Source organism: Rattus norvegicus, chromosome 5 (genome assembly GCF_036323735.1).
Source record: "Rattus norvegicus strain BN/NHsdMcwi chromosome 5, GRCr8, whole genome shotgun sequence".
Lineage (NCBI taxonomy): Eukaryota > Metazoa > Chordata > Mammalia > Rodentia > Muridae > Rattus > Rattus norvegicus.
In genome coordinates, this window is record NC_086023.1 from 137,177,244 (window position 1) to 137,198,424 (window position 21,181).

Here is a 21,181-nt window from a genome sequence, read left to right on the forward strand (position 1 = left end):
GGGCGCCAGATTCACCTCATTATCATACAGCTGTCGCACCGCTCCCTACAATTAACGTTTTCTTTTTTTTTAAGATTTATTTATTTATTATATATAAGTACACTGTAGCTGTCTTCAGATACACAAGATCTCTTTACAGATGGTTGTGAGCCACCATGTGGTTGCTGGGAATTGAACTCATGACCTCTGGAAGAGCAGTCGGGTGCTCTTAACCGCTGAGCCATCTCTCCAGCCCACATTAACATTTTCAATTCGAGCCAAACTTCACATTGCTCTGGTATAAGTGGGAACTCAATTTCTCATTTGAGCCACTAGTTTTGTCTTCCCCTCTCTGTGTGGCACTGCAATGGTGCTACAGCGCATCCCATATGTCTCTATGGACGCTTGGCCCATTTTAGCCTTTCTCTGGGTAAGCTGTGTTGCCATGAATATCATGAGGTTTACTCCTCCCACACTTGTGCAAATGTTTCTTCAGGGACTACACCTGGATGAAGAACTGCTAGATCGAGGGCATATCAGCTTCGAGAGATCATGCCAAATTGTTTTCCAAAGCGGTTAGGGTGATTTACGTCCGCACTGGCATTGAGGAAGCTCGCCAGTTGTTCTAAATCCTATCGGATATTTGACACTGATTCACTTTTGCTGATCTGGAATGTATCGGATGGATCTCACCGAGGGTTTCACTTGTATGGCACACAGGACCGCAGGAGGTTTCAACACCTCACAGACAGATGCTGTCACGTGACCGGACGAGACTCTGGACTTTATCCTCGAGCTTTAGCTATCATCCATTAACTATTTACAGGTTGTTGACACCATAACGAAACATGCAAACTCCTATGCAAATTCTCTGGGTAAAAGTTAAGATGCCAAGAGTGGAAACGCCATAATAATTTAGTAAGATGCCAGTGTCATAAAGTGCCAGAAACTATAGATGACCAAGTTATGAGTGAAGAAAATACTTTGTAGGCCAGGGTGTAGTTCGGTGAAGAAACATATATCCCATGTACGGGGGTCTGCGTTCGATCTCTAGCATGGAAAAAGGGGGAAATTGTTTTCATGGACATTGTGCTCTGTGTGTATCTATTTTATTGAAAGCCATAAGGGAATAGAGGAATTACGAGTCATCCCCACCTAGTTCATTAAACTCTCCCTGCTGTCATAAGGAATGAGAAGAGGGTGTGGTCACTCTGGGTTAGAACATTTAGTTCCTGATTCAGAACTCGGGAGGTGGTGGTGTGACTAGGATTTAATTATAATTACCTTGGTACAGGTGACAGACTTACAGTGAAGAGCTAATAAAGATGTCTTCCCGTGGGTGTCACTCTGGATTGTGAACCTGTTGATTGATTAACAAGCTAAACTTAGTTAAGAGGCCACAAACTGATCGGACTCTAGCCAAGAGACAGGCTCCAGAACAAGTCAAAGGTCTGAGAGAAAATGCAACTGTAATTGGGCCAGGAATCAGGTGATGGGGAGCTGGTGAGTCTGAGGCAGAGCTGCAAGAGAGGAACCTCTAAGCACATGGCAGCGTAAGGATGGCATGATCCTTACTTATACACCTGGGTGTCTGACTGAGTTGCATTGATGCCCTCTTCTGGCCTCCATTGGTACTGCATGAGTGTGATGCACAGACATACAAGTGGGCAAAACACCCATACACATAAAAGTATTCAAGCCTGTTTCTTCTTTTGGTGTATATTCTATGTTTACAGAAATCTGTGTTTTTGTAAGTGAAAAGAGGTTTGTCCAAATTGTTTCAAGAAACACAGGAGGCTCTACAAGGTGAGATAAGTACTCGACTGTGCCGAGGACAGAGGGGTTTCCGGGTCCCTTTAATTATAAGGTCTCAGTTATACTCTTCTGAGATCTGCCTTTATTTTATCATCTGTCTGCTGTCGGTCTGCCTGTCTGTCTGTCTATCCAACTATCTATCAATCATCTTTTATGGTTTCCACAGACCTAGTCGTGTGACAAAACTAAGCGAATCTTGATTGGCCAGGTAGGCTGCCCTTGAGGTTATCCTCCGTGACCCAATCAGTGGAGGCGTAGACCGCCACGCCCCCAGCTGCTTAGCGCAGTTACCCGGTACAGCAGTTTCTTTTATGGACAAACATCCAGGACTGGCCAGCACTGTGATGGAAATCTTTAAAAAGGGAATCTAAGGAAAAAGGTGCAGAGATGGGGACCCAGAGGTGTTTTAATGTGCTCCAACAGTGCGCGTGCGCGTACACACCATCCACAGCGATATGATAATTATGGGTTGTCTAAGTGTGCAACGCAACAATAAGCAGCGATTGGCATGACTTTGAAGAGTACTGAACATGGGGGAATGCTAATAGGTCGTCATTTGAAAACAGGCTATAAAACTATATATGACACAATCCGAATTTTCTGAGGAAAAAAGAAAAAGCTCGCTTAGTGTTTAGTCTAAGGGAAAACCAATGGGCGGGCGGTGTGAGAGCTGCTGGCATAAAGATCCGAGTGTGGCGGAGGTAGGCCTGTAATCCTACATAGGGAGGTCGGGGCAGGATGGCAGCCGGAGTCCTGGGTCAGCATATGTACGAGACTCGGCCTCAAATAAAGCTATTTGTTCAAAGCTTTCGGACGTTACTTAACGAACAGCTACCTCCTTTTCACCAGGCAATTAGTTCGCAGGTCCACCTCCCTTTATTTGAACTGGGCTGGGCGGCCTCGCTCCGCCCCTCGCTGATGGCCTGGCTTCCTGACCCGAGGCCACGCCCTCGCCACCGCCTTCCGCCGGCATGGCTCCGCTCCGCTTCTCCGCCAATGTCTCTTGGCTGTTCCCGGAGCTCCCCGGGGTCCCCGAGCGGCTGCATGCCGCGGGCCGTGCAGGCTTCGAAGCAGCCGAGGTGGCCTGGCCGTACGCCGAGTCACCCCAGGCGCTGGCGAGTGCGGCGCGGGCCGCGGGACTGCGGCTAGTGCTCATCAACACGCCGCGGGGTGCGCGCCCGGGGCTGGGGAGCGGCAAGGGTTGCGGGGAGCCAGGCCCGCACTGACGCTGGTTCTCTCCACAGGAGACCACGAGAAGGGGGAGATGGGGCTGGGGGCTGTCCCCGGGAGACAGGCAGCCTTCCGAGAGGGGCTGGAGCAGGCTGTGCTGTACGCCAAGGCTCTAGGCTGCCCCAGGTACCCTCCCTCCCTTGCCTCCTGCCCTCCCTTGACCACAGGGCCGGGTGGGAAGAAAGCTGTGAGCAGAGACACTGCTGTGGCCGGGGCCTTTGTAGACTGCTTTTTGTATTTCATCTGTTAGTGTCATTCCGTATGTCACGCTGCTATCATACTCTGATCATACCGGGATCCTGTGCTGGGAGCGGGGGTCTGGTTAGGAAGCTAATAAGGTCGAGAAAGCAGGCGGCCAAGGGTGGAGGTGTGGTAGGGCGGGCACCTAATCCCTACTAGGAGAAAACTGTTTGCAGATAGTGATGCAGGAACTGAATTTGGCCGGCCCACACATTCACTTTATAGGGGGAGGTACACTATTCAGGAAAGGAGGCTGTGGCCCTGCCAAGAGGAGGGTTGTTGTGTCCAGCTGAGTTAATGAGGCTGGAGGTGGTAAATACTGAGTTCCAAGGGATGGATACCTGCTGGCAGCTGGGAAGAGAGACAAGAAGTGGAGAGATGTGGGGAGGAGCCCTTGTCAGTCTCCAGTATGGTTCTAGGAAAACCTCATGGACTGCTGAATCCCATAAACACCAGGAAGCAACAGGTGGCAAGAGACTCATTGCTGGTCTGTGTAGGGGCAGAGCATTTGGGAAGCCAAAGCAGGGTTAAGCAACATGGACTCTCTGAAAGGGCAAAGGTCATAGTCATTTTAAAAGGTGAGCCTCTGGGCTGGAGAGGTGGCTCAGCAGTTAAGGGCACTTGTTGCTCTTGCAGAGGACCTGGATTGGGTTGCCAGTTCCCTCAGCAACTCAACCAGTAACATCCAGTAACAGGGCATCTGATCCCAAGGGCGCCAGGCACACACAGTACACAGGTAAAACACTCATACACAGATACATTTTCACAATCTGGGAAAAAAACTAAAAAGCCTCAAGAATACTCATAGGCTGAGAAGGAAAGAGGGAAGGGAGGGCTAAGAGTATAGGAGTAAGTGCTGGGCGAGGCTCTGGTGGGTTGACTGAAGAGGCATGGTGACTTGCCTTGGGCTGACACGGAAGCTCAGGAGGCTGCCGCATCATGCCCCATTGTCTGGACAGAAGGCCCGGGGAGTCTGGTATACTTAGAGGGCGTCTGAAAAGAGATGCACAGGGAGGCATGAGCCCACCCTTTCCACAGGATCCACCTGATGGCTGGCCGAGTACCCCGAGGGGCTGACCGAGAGGCAGTCAAGGGTGAGATGGAGACAGTCTTTGTGGAGAACCTGAGGCATGCGGCTGAGGTTCTGGCTCAGGTAAGAGGTGGAAACATACCTACTGTGTTGGGGAGAGAGGAGGTACACAGTGGGGACAGTAGATGATGTACAAAGGAATGGATGAGGTCACTGCCCGGTGACAGACTGGGATGGATGTGGGAAGGAGCCCTTGACAGCCTCCTCCATGGTTCTAGGAGAACCTCGTGGGATTGCTGGAGCCCATTAACACGCGCATCACAGACCCCCAGTATTTCCTGGACACTCCCCAGCAGGGTAGGAATCTGGTCCTATGCCACCTTCTAGTCCTCTTTGATCCAATTGTTCCAAAGTCTCATGGCTGTCTCCCTGTCCCCCAGCGGCAGCCATCTTGCAGAAGGTTGGGAGACCCAATCTGCAATTGCAAATGGTGAGCTGAAGATGGTTCCAGGAGGCCAAGTCTTTGGCGCTGGGAAGAACTGTGGAGGACACATGAGGGTTCTGACTGACATTCTTCTCCCCAGGACATATTCCACTGGCAGGTCATGGATGGGAATCTGACTGGAAACATCAGGGAGTTCCTGCCCATCGTTGGTGAGGGCTATCCTGGTCTGGTGTTCTAACATTTGCCATCTTCTCCACCCTTTGCTGACCTGTCTCTCTCCCCTTCTGTCCCTAGGGCATGTGCAAGTGGCACAGGTCCCAGACCGAGGGGAGCCAGGCAGCTCTGGAGAGCTGGACTTTACTTACCTGTTCCAGCTGCTAGAAGATGAGGGCTACCAAGGATTTGTGGGCTGCGAGTATCGGCCTCGAGGTGACGGGGACACTAGAGGGACAGAGGTTGGACGGGGTGGTTCTTTCCCTATAGGTAGAGATTGCATTGCCTCTCTCTTACTGCAGGAGACACAGTGGAGGGTCTGAGCTGGCTACGTTCATACTGGGACAGATGGGGCCACCCACGGACTGGCCAGTAAGGTCCTGCACAGTACCTGTATACCGCTCTGAGGCTAGTGTCCTGAGGTCCTTCCTCTGCATTAAAATCACACTGAGCATTTTCTATGTGTATATTACAGGGGTGGGGGACACATAGTGTCTAATGCTTCAATTCTGGGTTAATTCCCTCCCGCTGAGAAGGGACACATAGCTCAAGCTCAGATCCTTCAGTTCGTGCCAGGGTTGCTATGGACACAGGAGAGCTTCTGAGCCCTTCTCATCTAAAGATGAGGAACCAAAGGTCCAGTGGGGACAGGAGGAGGTAAAACTGGTGACCAGTGCTTGACAGGCAGAGTCGAGATCAGAACCAAGTCTTATCGCAATGGTAATGTCCAACAGTGATGACCAAATGGCAGGGCTCTTAGAGTGGAGTACTTGTCAGATCACGTGTTCCTTGGTACTCTACCAGGTGTGCAGGAGGAAGCGTGCTCTTCTGCGCAGGCCTGCACGGGGGCCTGAGGTGGGTCCAGGCTGATTGGCAGCTATGTCCCTGTGGCCAGGCTGTAGCAGCAGCTCCCCCAGACACACTCACAGTCCTTTGGTGTCACTTTGTGTCTGAACTCACCCTGGGACTCATAAGTGCCAGTCTGTCCTGCCTCAAGTGGGCAAGCTTATAGATCCAGGATTCAACCAACAAAGTCAGTGATTCACTTTCTCAGAGGAGGCGGGTCCAGAGGGTAAAACAGGCTGTGTTGATGACAGACTCCAAGTGGTGATAGGTAGAGACCAGCTGGGCAGGGGGGCTCTCACTCTCCTGGGGCTGCACCGGGAAGGGCTCTCGGAAAACCACCGTCAGAGACTGTGAGGAATATGACAGAAGTGAAATGGTGAGAAGGCATGGAATGAGCAGAAGGCTGAGTGCAGAGGTGGCAGCCCAACCCTAGAAGACTGAGGTGGAGTACTTGGGGTACAGCCTCCATGAAACCCCTCGCCCTTGGTTCTCACCGTCTTTCCCAAGTGTGAGTCCAGAAACACTAAAACAAAGCAGTCGGTGAACTTCTGATTCAGCACAACCTGAAGCAACAGAAGGAGGGGAGTGAGGCTCGTCTCTCCCGAGTGGGTGTGAGTTCTCCTGGAAGGTTCTTATGGAGCAAGAGGGTGAGGCCTCCTCCTGTCACTGTGCCTGACCCTATCTGCGAGCCTGGCTCACTCAGGATGGGGTTGCCACATTGGGCCTCAACCTGTCTGTCAGAACCTTCTAGACCACGATAGGGAAGCCAATCACTGACGGGCAGTTCTAGACCCTTGGTGCTTCCCCTCCAGCCAGTTCTAGGTCTCCTACTGCCTCTTGATGCCAGCTGCCCCCTAGCACTCGGCTCTGGGATCTCCCTCTGGGTCATTTCTCCTCAGGGCTTCTGTACCATCTACTAACATGGCTACATCTGTGTCTACATCTCTCTTGATCCCAGATGTCCACATACTTCATGGGCCACAGACTCAACTTGCCCCAAGAACTCATTACCCCCTGAACCATTGCACTTCAGTGCTCCCATCAATGGTGCGCCAAATGGCCCTTTGCCTGCCTGCCCTACGGCAGCCCTGGCTTCTCTGGATGATGGGGACATGCCAGAGATAAATCTTGTGCCGGGCTCACTGCCAGGCTCACAGCACCTACTTTCTCACTCAAAGTTTTCGTGAGTCCTCCCCCTAAGCACAGCGGTATCCACCTTTCAGCTTCTAGCTTCTCTCACATACTCATCACCCCGTCCTTCAGTTGTGCCTTCACACCAGGGTGCACAGGCCTTCTGGGGAGAGTGCGGTGGGGGTGAGCATGAGTGTTGAGTGGTCTGAGTGCTGCACTTGGAGCAGGCGCACTGCATCCGGCAGTCATGTACTCAGGCTCCCTACCCGGTGCCCAAGGGTGTCAAAGGCTGTCGGTGTGGCCCAACTCCAGCAAGGCAACCATGTAAAGCAGAGCTTGTTTGTAAAGGCTGCTGCACTCCCCTGAGGGATTCTGCTATGTCAGGTGAGGATTTCTGCTGGTTTTCCTCTCAGAGACGGGCCAATGGGACTCACCAGGTACTGGGTTCCCAAATCTGGGCTCTGAAAATGGCGGCAGCTCTGGGGAAATCGGCTCAGGAGAACCTTGATGAGGCTCTGGTACCAGGAGACCGTCATGGAGAGGAAACAGTCCTGGGGAGAGTTCACAACACTGAGCCTACCACTCCAGAGTCACCCAGATGCCTTCCTTCCAACCCAGCCACATATGGCACTGCTAGAAGCAATGCTAGCCCCGTGTGTCAGGTCTCTTACCAGCTGGGGGTCAATGTCGGCAATGGACTTGGCATGGACCGCCTCTAAGAGCTCCTCCAGCTCTGCCAGCGCCAGGCGCCCTCCGAGCCTTAGCCGGTCAGGCCCTGGTGGCTCCAGTAAGAAGAGGCGCTTCCAGAGGGTATCCCGCCGGCAGTGCCCACCAGCCAACCTAACCAGCTGAGCCAGCCGTGCCCGGGCCATACCCACTTCTGCAGCCAGTGGTGGGAATAGAGGAGCGGGTCCTGGGGCCAGCATAATCCCCGAGGCCTCCCCAGGGCTACCGACCAAGCTCCCAGGAGCCTCTGGTTCAAGGGAAAGCCTGGATGGCTTCCGGAATCTGCGCATGTCAGCAGTGAGTCTTGGGAAAAGTTCTCGTTGGCTGGTGAGCACCACGAAGAACTGAAGCCTGGGGAGCAGAAGGGGCAGGAGAGTGGAGAGTGTCACAGCAATAGACTTAAGGTAGGAATAGAGAATCTGAGAAATGGGTACATTCAAGGTTACGAGTTCTGACCTCAGCACATGTCGCTCAGCTTCTCCTTGCTCCTCAAAGGGTGCAGCAGAGTGACAGACAAGCAGAGACACGTCAAAGTCATCCTGATGCCGAAGCCCCTCAGAGTCCAGATAGGAGCCAGAGCTGTGCAGTTGGGGTGGGAAGAGACGCCAACTCTGAGTCCCAACCGCTGTGCCCTAGAAACATACATCTCCCTACTCCAAGTACAGCCCCCGACCTCAGCCCTGCCGGAGGAGCTGGGAGCTGCCTCCTAGCCTTACCTGTGCCATGCTGACACCAGGGCATACTCATTATGCTCCAGGCCTCCGGGCCGGGCCATTCGCAGTGGCTTCATGTGGTAAGAACTGGCATGGTCAGCCACGTAGTTGTACAGCTGGTGGGCAGCAATGAGTGGGGTGGGGAGCTCCAGTGTCCCTATGGGGCATGTTACAGGAAACAGACACTGAGCCTGGGACAAGCCACCTGAGCTGCTGGAGCAGGGGATGGGAACATGAAGGTCTTCCTTTCTTGGAGACCTGCCCAACCCCATGGATGTTGCTGAGATGGGATAAAACACTCAGGATAGAGCAGGATGACACAGGACATAGGCCCTAATTCTGCTATGAAACAACCGTGAGAAACCTAGGAGACACTCAAAGACTGAACTCACAGATATGGCATGAGGGAAATGAACAATTGACCATCTCGCCAGGTCTGGCTGGTAGCTGTTCTATTGTAGCCTCACTGGCTTGCCCTTGGGCACTGACCTTGGTAAATGTGATTACGGCCAAAGTGGGGTCCATCGGGGTGGTGGGCCAGGAAATGCTGCAGGAAGGTGGTGAGGTGGTAGCCATGCCGCAGTACCAAATGGGCACCGAGCACATGCTGGTGCACGAGGCGCAGGTGGAAGTCATAGCTGAAGGAGTGCACATGCATCAGATCACGGACCTTGTCACACTCCTCTGTGAACAGCAGGGACAGCTGGGGAGGAATAGCAGGAGGCAGGGTTATGGTGTGGGGTCACAGGCTGTCCAAGCCATGTAAGTCTCTCTTCCTGGACAGAGAGGAAGCTTGGCACCGCTTCCTGTTGCTGTGGGCCCAGCAGAGCTCCTTCAGCCAGCATAGGTTCTATGGGGAACCTTCCTCTTACACTCTGTGTAATATGGCGCTGGGCCTCCTGTTTATTTGGAACTGGGCCATTTGGTACTTGCATTCGAATTTGACATGGATGGTCTACTGTGTACTTGCCAGTGGCCATTGTAAGTACAGGGGAACAGATACAATGCCTTGCCTTCAAGAAGTTTATGGAATAGTAGTTGGATACAGGATGATGGACAGGACAGGAGTGATGGACAGGACAGGGGATGATGGACAGGACAGGGATGATGAACAGTGCAGGGATGATGGACAGGACAGGGGATGATGGACTAGATGGGATGATGAACAGTACAGGGATGCTAGATGGTGCAGGGATGATGGATAGGACAGGGGACAATAGTACGGGGATGATGAACAGTATGGGGATGATGGACAGGACAGGAATGATGGACAGTACAGGGGATGATAGACAGTATGGGGATGATAGACAGTATGGGGGGATGATGGACAGGATGGGAATGATGGACAGTACAGGGATGATGGACAGGACAGGGATGATGGACAGTACGGGGATGATGGACAATGCAGGAATGATGAACAGGACAGGGATGATGGACAGTACGGGGATGATGGACAATGCAGGAATGATGGACAGGACAGGGATGATGGACAGTACAGGGGATGACAGACAATGCATGGCTGATGGACAGGAGCGGGAGTGAATGTGGAATTACACACCCACTAGAAAAATACAGAATCAGAAAATCTGGCGGAAGTCACAGAAAGCCGGTTGGCTGTCTTCTGCCATTAGAAATCTCTGGCCCTGCAGTTGATACCTGTGTGCCCCTGCCTGATTCTGATCTGCCTGATACGGAGAATAACCCCCACTATTCACTGTAAAGCTTCCTACAGAACACCAGAGCGTGCTTCCTTTGAGTCTGTGTGACTACCTAGCTAAAGGAACTGACAGTAGAAGGGAAAGAGAGGGCGAGAGGCAGAGATGAGGAGTATGCTCTTCTCTTTACACTCCACCAACAGTGTTCACCACAGTGTGTGTGGTACTCGAATGGCTGGTTCCACCTAGGCACCCGTGGGAGCATGGGAGAAAAGCAAACCAACATCAGAAAGAGACAGACTAGCTACATGGCCTTAGTAAACCAGTGTCTCTGGCACCAGCTTCCTCACCCACCCTGGAGAGACTGCTCAGGTCTGTCAGGGGCAGTGTGGTGACGCAAATCAGACAGGGTGAGATCAGTAGCTCAGAGACCCAGACTCCCCCAAGGCTGCACTGATGAGCTTTGTGTTGCACTGCAAAATTTCTATGACCTTCAAACTCGTCATCTGGCTAGAAATAAACTGCATTTCTCCCCTCAGTACATACGATGGCATCCTAAAGCCATTTAGATTTAGACACTTGAGCAGCATGTAAATCTCAGCAGCTGGGAGATAGAGATAGGAGAAAAGGAGTGGAAAGTCACCTTTGGCCACACAGAGTCCAGGGCAGCCTGGGCTATTTAAGACCTACCTCAGAAACTAAACTGAAACAAAAGAAAAGCCTGTGCAAGGCTGGAGACTTAGAGAAGGAAGGACAGAGCTTGGCAAACCCTGGAATTCGGGTGACAGGAAGTGAAAGGAAGCTGGGAGGAGGCACTGCAATCTCAGAACAGTGTGGAGGACGGCCGCCCACCCCAGCTCCCTGTCGTGTATGCTGGTCCAGGTGGGTGCACATGAAGCTATGCTGCTTTCTTCTCAGGGTGTACTATCCTGTGGCAGACTGGGACCATGTACGAATGCTCGATGCTCACAGCAAAGGCCACCATCTGGGCTAGGTTTGAATCATCCAGGTATGGGGGTTCCCCACAATGGAGAGGAGGCGGTTTTGATGGCATTGGGTCCCACTAAATCCTCAGTATTTCAGAGGTGTGCTTAAGCTTATAAGGTATAGGCCCTAATGATGAGCTTCTGGTGACACTTCTGGCAACTTGAGAAGCCAGACCAAGCAGGCCAGGGCTTCAGGTTGCTGACCTTACTTGCTCCCTAACTAATGACACAGCTTTGGGTGCTTGGCCCTCCAGGGTATCAAGGGCCGTGCGGCAGACTGACAAGGACACAATGGTGAGGGAGTGCCAGGGTTGGTGCTCTGTATAATGGCACACTGTGCTGGCACAGGGCAGGGTCCATCTCTGTACCGGTTTGCCTTAGTGCTACAGCTGAATGTAGCTTTGGATTTCCCAGGGTCAGACAAACCAACAGTCCAGTCAGCATTTGCCCTATTACCATGCTATAGTGTCCACCACACAATGGGGAGACAATGGCTGTGCCTGAGCTCTCTGTCCACTCCATATTGCCCTGTCCCCACCACATACCTGAGAATTGACAGCTTGTCCCATCGGGATTCGGGAACATTCCAGAGCAAACTGTTTGACACAGAAGTAGCAGCCCTGAAGAGAGGGGAGACGAGGTGAGGACGTGCAAGAGGCGGGTAGAGCTCTCCCCACTCAGTGCTCCCATTCTCACCTGGAAAGTCAGCTCCATGAGGATGATGCCCCCGGGCAGTGCCCGCTGCAGGTGGTAGGTGGTGACCGGAGTGCTGGTGCTCTGAAGAAAGGAAAAGGAGACGTGCTGGGGGCTCACCAGCCTTGAACCAGCAAGGCAGAGGCCCTTTAGGTTCTTAGCTTTGGTAATGATAGTCTAGAGCCAGCGGGTCTAGGTTTCAGTCAGGAGCGATGGCTTTGGGTATGGAGGGGTCATAACTTGGGTCACTGCTGACTTCACCTTTATGTGACAAGGAGTTACCTTCGGGCTCCCCTCAGTCTTGGCTTTGGGGCAGGAGAAGGAGCCTCGGCCCTCTGTTCCAAGGACAGCCATAGCCCGTAGCCGGCTCGTGCTGTAGAGAAGGAAGAGAGACAAGAGGCTGACTGAGGCAGGCAGGGGCTGAAGGGCTCTGGTCCTAGGTCACTGCATGGCACTACTTACAGGCAAGAGTCGGGCCTGAGGATGGGTCTACTCAGGGTTCCCCAGGAAGCATGGCTAGGGCACAGCCCAGCTAGGGAGGTGCAGGGCAGCTGCTGCTGTCTGGTAAGTAAGGGGTGTTCAGGGGTCGGTGTAGGGTGGCAATAGGCCAGGCATTATTCACTGTTACCGAGAGGGGGGGGTCTGCAGAGGGGAGGAAGATAAGACATGTCTGAAGTTTTACTAGGAGATGCTGGATGCCCTGTCAGAATAGCTCTCTAAGAGGGAAAGGCAGCTTTCTTATAATTGGAGGATGACAGCCTCACTGTTCTTTATCTCTAAATTTTTTTACTTATGTGTTTGCATGTGTGTCTATATGAGTGTGTGACATGTTCGCACACATGTGTAAAGGCCAGAAGGGGCATCAGGTCCCCAAGAGCCGGAGTTGGAGGTGGCTGTAAGTTATCTGATGTGGTACTGGGAACCAAGTCTGGGTCCCGTGGAAGACAACGGCCACTCTTGACCACTGAGCCAAGGCGGATGAGAGGTAGGGACGGACTTTCACAAGCCTGGAAGGGCTAGCAGGTCCCATGTGCTGTAGGAAAGAGCTCATGCTGGTGGGTGGTAACTGGAGCACCTAAGCTTACAGGCAGGAAAAGGGGGGCACGTGCTGGGGGCACACCAGCCTTGAACCAGTGTGTGCGGGGTCCTTTAGGTTCCTGACCTTAATGATGTCAGTCTGGGACCAGTAAGCTCAGTGCACCAATCACAACCCCTCTATCTAGTTCCCATCTACCATTGCAGTGGGTACCGCTGTAGGTCATGGATGTGGCTGTCAGGTCGAAGATACGTTCAGATCACTAAAACTGGTGAGAAAGGAATGCTTGACTTTACATTATGTTCTAGAAAACATAATGATTTAAGAATTAGTGTCACTTTTTCTCACTGGCCATCTGAAGGCAAGATGAATCACACTGGCGGCTGTACTAAAGTCACTCACATAAGCACCGTTAGTTTCTCACACTCCCTGCATCTGCCGAACTCCACGGTCTGAACTGGAAATACCAGCTCAATGTGTGTGGTCAGTGTTTCTGTCAGCATGCTAGCTCATTAAGTCAGACTAAGCACCCTGGAATGAATTATCAAGGTCTACACGGTAAAAAGAAGTCATGCTAGTCTTTGTACACACTCACATGAGCTCATGCGTGCATTAACGCAGACACACACGGGAAGAGAGAGAGAGAGAGAGAGAGAGAGAGAGAGAGAGAGAGAGAGAGAGGAAGGAGGAGGAAGAGGAAGAGGAAGAGGAGGGGGGGTATAAATGTAATTAAACAGAAACTACAGGCTCTGAGTCTGGCCCAAGACAAGAAAGGTTGTTACTGGATTGTGAGGCTTAGGGTTGATGACGTGTGGAGACAGAGAACTGGCTTCTTTCAGGACTCAGGTTGTTGGTGATCTCCAGGGAGCTGAGTATGACTAAGACCATTGAGGGCAGGGCAGAGGGCCTTGATGAAAATGGACCACGATGAAGAGGTCAACACAAAGGTCAAGACAGGAATCAACAAACCCGAATGTAAAAGTTTAGGAGCTGGGTTCGGTCCCCAGCTCCGAAAAAAAAGAACCAAAAAAAAAAAAAAAAAAAAGTTTAGGAGCATATGCGACATCTGCATGAATGTGAGATCTGCACATAAGGATATATGCAGACATGCAAACGAATAAGGTGTGGGCACAAGCTTGTAAGAATGTACAGTCTGTTCACGTGCTTGTGAGTTCTGCAAACTGCATAAGGTCTGTAGGAGGTGCAGGAGGGCTACACACAGAGTGTCTAAGATCTCCACACGCGTGTGCCAGTGATGAACATGAACACTGCCTGAGCACTCAAAGGAGCCACGTGAAGAAAAGAAGACTGGGGCCTCGCAGGAGGTGGACACGGGTAGGGAAGGAGGAGCGGCCTCACCTGCGGGCAGGCGAGGGGGGCCGGAGTGGCACCAGCACAAAGCCAATGCTCTGCAGATACTGTACGTATTGCTGCAGGAAGGCCAAGCTCAGCTCCTTCAGCCACGGCTCTTCTCGGGCTCCTGGGGGAGGCACATCCGAGGACTCGCAGCTTGTAGGAAGCTCTCGGCCCCCAGACCCTGACTCAGGGCGCAGTCGGCGCTGCAGAGTGGGAATGAAGGCTCGTTATAGAACCACCGCCCTGTAGGGATGGAGTCAGGCCTTTGAGAAAGACTGAGCCTCACCTGCCCTTCGGAGGGTGCAGACGTCTCTGGGGGCCCATGCAGCCAGGCAGCTGGGTCAAAGAGCAGAGCTGTCGCACAGTAGTGCACCAAGCGGGACGACTGCTTCAGGGTCTCCAACTCCCCTGCCTGGACACAGGGCAGTAAGCTCTGGGACAGTGGCCATGGGAGGGCCAGAGAGCTTAGTGCAGGATGCAGAGGGGCTACTCACACTGATGGGCATGCTGGCTGGTGCAGAACGCTGCTGCCAGGTTACAAACAGGTTCTCCATCTTCATCTGGCGCTCCAGCTCTGGGGGTGGGAGGCATTAGTAGTGGCCTTCGCAGCTGAACTTTCCCTACCCGCTGCCTGGCCCGCTCTTCACCTTTTCTCTCTGTCATCTTGATTTCTAAGAACTGCTGCCCATGGTAGGTCACAGGGTCTGGAGGTCTGGGCGCAGGACCACCTGTGGAGCTGGGGCGAGCAGCTGTGATGTCCCTCAGGGCTTCATCAAAGGGAAATGTGTCCAAGGAAAGGGAGCCTCCGCCACGAGAGGACCCACTCAGCCGGCCCTGCTCTCGACTCAGTGGAGGGCTTGCATTCCGGATGAGGGTCTCCACCTCCATGGTTGGCAGCAGGAATGGGTTTGGCTCCTGAGAGGAATGGAGGATCACACCAGGCTCAAGCCCTTTGACCTTGAACCCTTCATTCCATATCAGGGCTTCCTCTCCACCACTTCTGTTCTGAGCCTGTCTCCCTTTCCCTGTTCTTTAGCTGGCCACTCAGTGGCAGAACTATGAGGAGCAGGAGTTAGGCAAGAGAGAGGCACCTTTCCATCTCGCACAGGAAAGTCCAGCTGGCCACAGTGGTGGAAGAGCCCAAGCTTCTGGCTGAGCAGGCAGGAGATGAGGTGGGCTCGTGCGTTCTGCCACTGGGCAAGACGGATCAGAGCTCGGCCCAATGCTGCACCCAGGTCTGGAGCCCAGTTATAAGTCAGCAACTGTAGCTAGAGATCAGGGGTCGGGGTCAGGAAGGTCACAGAACTCCTCCCCGCCCCAGCCCCCGGACCCACGCACTTACCTTCTTGTCGGTAACTTCTAGCAGCAAGAGCCTTTGCCGGGGAGCGCCTCGCCCTGGGCTTCCGTCTCCTCCTGCCTCAAAGCGTTGCACAGCTTTGGCAGCTACAGGGAGGGAAAGGGACACTGAGGAGCTATGGGCAGAGCCCCAGATGCCACCTTCTCCCTGCAGGGTCAGGGACTCCCCAGCAGTCACTGGAGCCCACCATCTCCTCACCCTGCTGGGTCGGTCTCCTCCACTGCGCGAAGTTCCTTCCCAGAAGAAGAAGGTGCCGCTCAGCTGCTGGGCGGGGGGCTGGGCCCAGCTGCCCCGGGAAACAAGGGCTGAAGAGTCCTGGCTCGGAACCTCTGTTGGGAGGAAGGTGTGGATAGGAAGACAAAAATTCCTGGCCCCATTTTCTGGCCATTCCTGTGCCTTCTGAGCCTTGTGCCCACCTCTCCTGGCCCAGCCCCTACTGGCTTAACTTTCTGTAGTTGCCAGCTTTTAAGACTCTGGGGAAGGCCAGAGTCTTTCAATCCTCCAGATCTCAAACTCACAAATGCTGCTCAAAGACACGGACACTGGTGTCTCCAGCCATTGAGATGACCAGAGTGGTGAACTCTGACAGGATGGATGGAAGGAGGAACCGGGATACCATGTGGGTGGAGCTCCTGGACACTGAGGCACAACCTGGAAGACAGAGAAGTCACTGCAGGCTGCAGTGTGGAATGCAGATCAAGGACTGAGGAAGGGGCAAGGGGCAAGGCACTCACCAATCTGCACCATGAATCCCATCCAGCGCTGGATGACGTGAGCAAACACAGGGTGCAGAGTCCCCACCTCGCCCTCCTCTAGCTGTGTTGTCCGGCGCCTAACGACAGAGCAGGAGTTAGGACACACAGCTACCAAGCACCCACCAGGGACTTACACGTGGACATGCCCTAACATGACACCATACCACATATTTACCTTTGTCTCTGGGCTCCAGAATCTGAGCCTGGTGCCCGCTCAGATCCACCTGGGGTCCGAACATTCTCCGTTTTGTGACGTCTTCGACCCCGAGTATCTTCTGGTCGATCCAGGACAATATCATCAGTTGTTTTGGGGGAACCCAAATCTCCAGCTTCTGTTTTACTCTAGCAACAATGCAGGAAATGAGGAAGGGCCATTAGGAAGAGGAAAGGAAGGGTGGAAGCTCTGTGGAGCAGAAATGAGCCTCTGGGGTAAGGGCCGCTGCCTCAGGCCCTGGCAAGCTCGGTTCTGTAGGCTAACCACCGAGCCCCGGGCGGGTTACTACATTTTCTGACTTATCCTCATCTTCCTCATGGGTACAGTGCTGCTGTTTAGAGGGCTCTCACTTAGAAACAGGAAGTCAAGACAGTTGGTAAGCTGGGACTCTATATTAGCAGTTCTCTCCCTGTGGTCTCGACCCCTTGTGTGTGGGGTGTCAAATGACCCTTCCCAGGTGTCATCTAAAGACCATTGGAAACCACAGGCACAGTAGCAACATTACAGTTATAAGGTAGCAAAGGAAATAATTTTATGGCTGGGGGTCACCATACCATGAGGCACTGTTTTAAAAGGTCACAGCACTAGGAAGGTTGAGAACCACTGCTCTAGAGCAAGGAGAGCTTGCTAGGTTTTGCAAACTCCTACCCAAAGGACAGAGCGGTTTCATCTGAAGACACATGAAAAGGCTGCAGGGGGAGAGGCTGAAGCAGCTGGGAGGCAGAAAGTTAGACAGAAGCCACCTCACTTCCTTCCATTACCAGCATATCCCAGAAGCTGCGGCGGCCAGCTTTGCTAGGTGGAGTCACAGGCTCCCCGGAGACAGGAGTAGACGGAAAGGTGCTGGCTCGGCAGGCAGGGCTCTTGGTTTCCAAAGGCCCGCTCTTAAGACTTCCTGTGGACACCAAACAGTACAGGCTCCCATCATGGATCCCCCTTACAAAAGCTCACCTCAAGCCTGCAGAAGTGTCTCAACACCTACGCTGCTGTGGGTGCATGAAACTTGACCGTGCACAGCTGCACATGCCTGTGGGATGAGTTCCTGAGGCTATCCCCTCCTCAGGTGTACGTGCTGGGGCGGGGGTGGGAGTGGGGGAGGGAGAGGGGGCGGGGCAGCCGAATGAGTATTTTTAATGGGCACCCATTCTAGCCATGAACCTCATGTTTGCCCCCTTGCCCAGCACATGATCCTACCTTGGTTTCTGACTTTCACTGGGCCCAGTGTAGGAGCTGGGTCCTTGACGTGCCTACCTGGAGGTATGTCTTCTGTACACAACGAAGCTGGCAGCAGCCGCAGCTCCATGATGGCGTCAGCCAGGGCCTGGCGAGCAGCAGCCCGGAGCTTCTCCTCCAGTTGTACTATGCTGATGTTCCCCTTTTCCCACACGTCCAGTCGAAGCTGTGGAGACCCATCCTGAGCTGGAGGGGAAGATGGAGGTCACCTGTGGTTGCAGTCCATCCTGATTTGCCTTCACAGCACTGATGGAAGACTCCATCAGTTCTTCTTACCCTGAGAATTGTCCGGTGTGTTTGGGCAGCGAATGACCTGAGTCAATTGCTCGAATTCTTCCTCTTGTAGTGGGCCTGGGGGCCCCGGAGAAGAGGGGGGCCACGAAGCCAGTGAGATGGGGGCTCCTCCTTCTTCCACAAAGGCTAGAGTGATGCAGGCAACCCCTGTGTAGAATCCATAGGAAGACTCAGGCTTAGAGCTTGCACGCGGCCCGTCTCCCAGGCCCTCCTCAGCAACCAGGTGTCTAGCCTGAAGGTAAAAAGAAGCCTTTCCTGCACCTGGCGTAGTGCCACAGACTAAGACCTGCAATTTACCTTTGCCACCAGTGCCCTGTCCACCAGGTTTGTTATACAAGTAGATGTCCAAATCGGGGAGGCCACCCTGTGCTGGGAGTGGATGCTGGAGAGAAAACAGCAGAGAGCACTAAGATGCAGGGTGAGTAGGGAGGAGGGTACAAGTGTGCATGGAGCTCAGAACAGGGGCAGGGGTGTACACGGGCTCACAGGCACAGGCAGATACAAGGATCCAGAGAAAAGTCACATCTGGGTGTGCAGGGGACACGCAAGTGCGGGCAGGTGACACTTACTTGGAAGTGGTTCCGGCTATTGCTGTCTGTGTACTTGGGGGAGTGCAGGAAGGTGAGTAAGTTCTGACGGAGGTACCAGGCCAGGGCAGGAAGCCAGGGTCTGCAGGACGGAGGCAGGACCAGATGCAGCACCTCTGAGGGGAGGCTCCCAGGCGGTTGGATGAACTGCAGTTACAAGAGACAGAGCTGAAGCCATGGAGTCTATCCTGGATTTCCCCAGCACCTGTGGCTGAGTCTGAAAAGGATGCTGGTGCGACAGGCAGCTGACCTCTACATCAGCCGGGGTCAGCTTGCAATTCCGAACCAGCATGACTGTGATGATGTCCAGGGTGGCCTCGTCCAGCCGCCGGCGCAGAACCCGCACTAACTCATCTGTGATTTCAGGACCTTGACAGAGCCGTGTTAGAAAGGTGGGGGAGATCGTTAGAGGATTCACCCATCTTCAGTCCTTCCTGAAGCCCCTGACTACAACATGACTGGACATAGCTGTGCATTCCAGCTAAAAAGGGATCCAGCACAAAGCTCTGGCTTTGCCAGGCTACTCCACGTGATTTTGGATACATGAGTTTTACCTAAAATCCTCAAAGTCCTTTTATCTAAAAAATGGTGATTTTAAAATCTCCAATCTCAGAGTTGTGTTAAATTAAAAGAGCAGATCTATGTCCTACTCAGCTTTAACTGTCTACTTGATACAGCCTAGAGTCATCTGAGAATGAAGTCAGTTGAGGGACTGCCCGGGCCAGACTGGTATGTTACATATCTGTGGGAGGTTTGGCTGGGTTAGCAGTTCATACAGGAGGGCCCAGGACCCTGTGGGCAGATGGTGGGCTGTATAGTGTTAGCTACGCAGGAGCCCGTAAGTGAGCCAGCACCAGTGTTCCTCTGTGCTTTCTGCTCTAAGTTACTGCTGAGGTCCTGCCCTAACGTCCACTGATGATATAGCCTATGAGCTCAGAGAAACGTTCCTCAGTTGCTTTGGTTAGTGTTTTATGGCAGTGACAGAATGAAACTCTGACAATGTGTAATAGCCTTAGCCTGAGCCCTAGTACACAGCACCAGGATACCTCAGGGTACCTCCAGGTGGCTCTGGCCTGATCCTATCCCCTTCGCCCAGGACATCGCTGAGGTCTGAGGACCAAGCTGCTATGCTTTGACTGTGGCTCCTCTTCCCACACTGCACCTCAATCAGGCTGTCTTGTCTCACCCAGCTCCTGCTCAAGCCAAGCCCAGGACACAGCCAGCACTGGAGGGGGAAGCCAGGACTAGATGGCTGCAAGAGGAGCAGATGTCAGACAGAATCCTTACCTGCCTGTCCTACGCCATGGACCAGCAGCTGGATATGTCTGTCCACTTGGCCCACAGGGCGAACAGCATCTGAACTACGGCTGGAAGCCATGTCCAGGGGAGAACGAGGAGCCTAAAGGGACAACAGTGGTCAGGGTCTAGCGCCAAGAAGCAAAGCACGAAGGGTGTGTGGGAGCAACACATGGTGGAATGGCGATACGTGCCGCGGAATCCTCAGAGTAGATGGGTTCTTGGCTTCGGGATAGGGCTAGGGATGGGGTCAGGGTATCCCCCTCCCAGGGTCGGTCACTGCAAGAAGTTTCCAGAAGCCTAGAAAAGAAAGGCGAGGTCTTCGGACATGTCCCCACCCATGCCATCCCTGACTCAAGCTTTAACCCATCTTCTCAGAGTTCACATACCGAAGGTAGTACACGGCCTTCGTTGCTCGCTCTTGATACACAAACATATTTTTCCGGTTCACTACAGAGAAGGCATTGAGCACAGAGCGCAGAGCCTGGATAGCTGCAGAAGTAACACGAGTAAGAAACTCTCTTTCCCTGGATCTCCCACCCCCACCTGCCCTCTCATGCCAATCACGTACCCCGAGAGACCCCCATGCTGGGTCCCATCTTGAGGCGTGAATGGACTCGGATCACAGTTCCCCATACAACGTCACAGGAGAAATGGCCTGGGACAAACTGCATGGTAGCTGCTAGGTATCCTCGAGGAGCACAGCTCTCATCAGCGGCATAATCTGCAGAGGGGCAGCATGGGTGACAAACAGAATATCAAGGTGTCTGCCTCCTTACCCCAGAATCCTATTCCTGGTTCCTCACCCCTTACCATCTATCTCCTAAGGAAAGATGAATGCACTGGAAGGATGAGCTAGGCTCAGGGACGTTCTAAGGAGCCGGGTTATGGTACAGAGGCTTTTGGGACCATCTGAGGGAGTTAGGAGAGATGTCAAGAAAGGCAATCCTACAGACCATGCCTAGGGGTTCTGTCTCATCACAACGTATGTCAGTGGCCTGTAAGTTACTGTCTTCACCAAAGCCATAGCAGTTGCTCATTAAAAAACAAAAACAAGGGGCTGGAGAGATGGCTCAGAGGTTAAGAGCACTGTCTGCTCTTCCAGAGGTCCTGAGTTCAATTCCCAGCAACCACATGGTGGCTCATAAGCTTCTATAATCAGGTCTGGTGTCCTCTTCTGGCCTGCAGGTGCATTACATGCAGGCAGAAAGCTGTATGATGTATACATAATAAATATTTAAAAAAAAACAAAAACAAAAACACCAGCGTGTGGAGATGCTGCAGAGCGGTGGCAGCCCTCCTGTGCTCTGAAGAAAAGATACCCCAAAGGTTGGTCGAGTAGTCATTAAGA

The 21,181-nt window shown here is 53.1% G+C and overlaps 2 protein-coding genes across 7 annotated transcripts in view; one reads left to right on the plus strand and one right to left on the minus strand.

The window, feature by feature from the left end:
- The first annotated feature begins 2,731 nt into the window (after nucleotides 1-2,731).
- On the plus strand, nucleotides 2,732-5,411 carry Hyi (hydroxypyruvate isomerase). 2 transcript variants are annotated; one of them, XM_006238747.5, is made up of 8 exons: nucleotides 2,732-2,964; nucleotides 3,039-3,150; nucleotides 4,303-4,417; nucleotides 4,573-4,651; nucleotides 4,735-4,784; nucleotides 4,879-4,944; nucleotides 5,034-5,168; nucleotides 5,255-5,269. In XM_006238747.5, exons 1-7 carry the CDS (start codon nucleotides 2,766-2,768, stop codon nucleotides 5,118-5,120), a joined length of 708 nt encoding a protein of 235 aa, XP_006238809.1. In that variant the 5' UTR covers nucleotides 2,732-2,765; the 3' UTR covers nucleotides 5,121-5,168; nucleotides 5,255-5,269. The 2 variants fall into 2 exon arrangements, with proteins under 2 accessions (XP_006238809.1, NP_001385769.1); NM_001398840.1 differs by having other exon boundaries at nucleotides 2,733-2,964; nucleotides 4,879-4,948; nucleotides 5,255-5,411.
- Nucleotides 5,405-21,181, minus strand: part of Szt2 (SZT2 subunit of KICSTOR complex) — a 46,702-nt gene continuing 30,925 nt past the window's right edge. For all 5 annotated transcript variants that reach the window (XM_006238744.5, NM_001427598.1, XM_039111188.2 and 2 more), the window contains 30 exons: nucleotides 20,402-20,554; nucleotides 20,220-20,322; nucleotides 20,025-20,130; nucleotides 19,822-19,933; nucleotides 18,785-18,903; nucleotides 18,517-18,681; nucleotides 18,245-18,329; nucleotides 17,930-18,094; nucleotides 17,672-17,839; nucleotides 17,182-17,315; nucleotides 16,382-16,548; nucleotides 16,186-16,283; nucleotides 15,970-16,102; nucleotides 15,650-15,780; nucleotides 15,437-15,537; nucleotides 15,186-15,362; nucleotides 14,742-15,009; nucleotides 14,589-14,668; nucleotides 14,381-14,506; nucleotides 14,098-14,297; nucleotides 11,985-12,075; nucleotides 11,706-11,786; nucleotides 11,555-11,629; nucleotides 8,858-9,071; nucleotides 8,372-8,525; nucleotides 8,112-8,234; nucleotides 7,601-8,006; nucleotides 7,364-7,480; nucleotides 6,293-6,361; nucleotides 5,405-6,146 (listed from right to left, as the gene is read on the minus strand). In XM_006238744.5, coding sequence (XP_006238806.1) covers nucleotides 6,003-6,146; nucleotides 6,293-6,361; nucleotides 7,364-7,480; nucleotides 7,601-8,006; nucleotides 8,112-8,234; nucleotides 8,372-8,525; nucleotides 8,858-9,071; nucleotides 11,555-11,629; nucleotides 11,706-11,786; nucleotides 11,985-12,075; nucleotides 14,098-14,297; nucleotides 14,381-14,506; nucleotides 14,589-14,668; nucleotides 14,742-15,009; nucleotides 15,186-15,362; nucleotides 15,437-15,537; nucleotides 15,650-15,780; nucleotides 15,970-16,102; nucleotides 16,186-16,283; nucleotides 16,382-16,548; nucleotides 17,182-17,315; nucleotides 17,672-17,839; nucleotides 17,930-18,094; nucleotides 18,245-18,329; nucleotides 18,517-18,681; nucleotides 18,785-18,903; nucleotides 19,822-19,933; nucleotides 20,025-20,130; nucleotides 20,220-20,322; nucleotides 20,402-20,554 — 4,265 coding nt within the window. In that variant the 3' untranslated portion in view covers nucleotides 5,405-6,002. The remainder of the gene's footprint in view (nucleotides 6,147-6,292; nucleotides 6,362-7,363; nucleotides 7,481-7,600; nucleotides 8,007-8,111; nucleotides 8,235-8,371; nucleotides 8,526-8,857; nucleotides 9,072-11,554; nucleotides 11,630-11,705; nucleotides 11,787-11,984; nucleotides 12,076-14,097; nucleotides 14,298-14,380; nucleotides 14,507-14,588; nucleotides 14,669-14,741; nucleotides 15,010-15,185; nucleotides 15,363-15,436; nucleotides 15,538-15,649; nucleotides 15,781-15,969; nucleotides 16,103-16,185; nucleotides 16,284-16,381; nucleotides 16,549-17,181; nucleotides 17,316-17,671; nucleotides 17,840-17,929; nucleotides 18,095-18,244; nucleotides 18,330-18,516; nucleotides 18,682-18,784; nucleotides 18,904-19,821; nucleotides 19,934-20,024; nucleotides 20,131-20,219; nucleotides 20,323-20,401; nucleotides 20,555-21,181) is intronic.

Coding starts and splice junctions, on each gene's coding strand:
- Hyi (NM_001398840.1), top strand. CDS start 2,766: ATGGCTCCGCTCCGCTTCTCCGCCAATGTCTCTTGGCTGTTCCCGGAG. Junction 4,418..4,572: donor CGGCTGAGGTTCTGGCTCAG/GTAAGAGGTGGA, acceptor CCATGGTTCTAG/GAGAACCTCGTGGGATTGCT. Junction 4,652..4,734: donor CCTGGACACTCCCCAGCAGG/GTAGGAATCTGG, acceptor CCTGTCCCCCAG/CGGCAGCCATCTTGCAGAAG.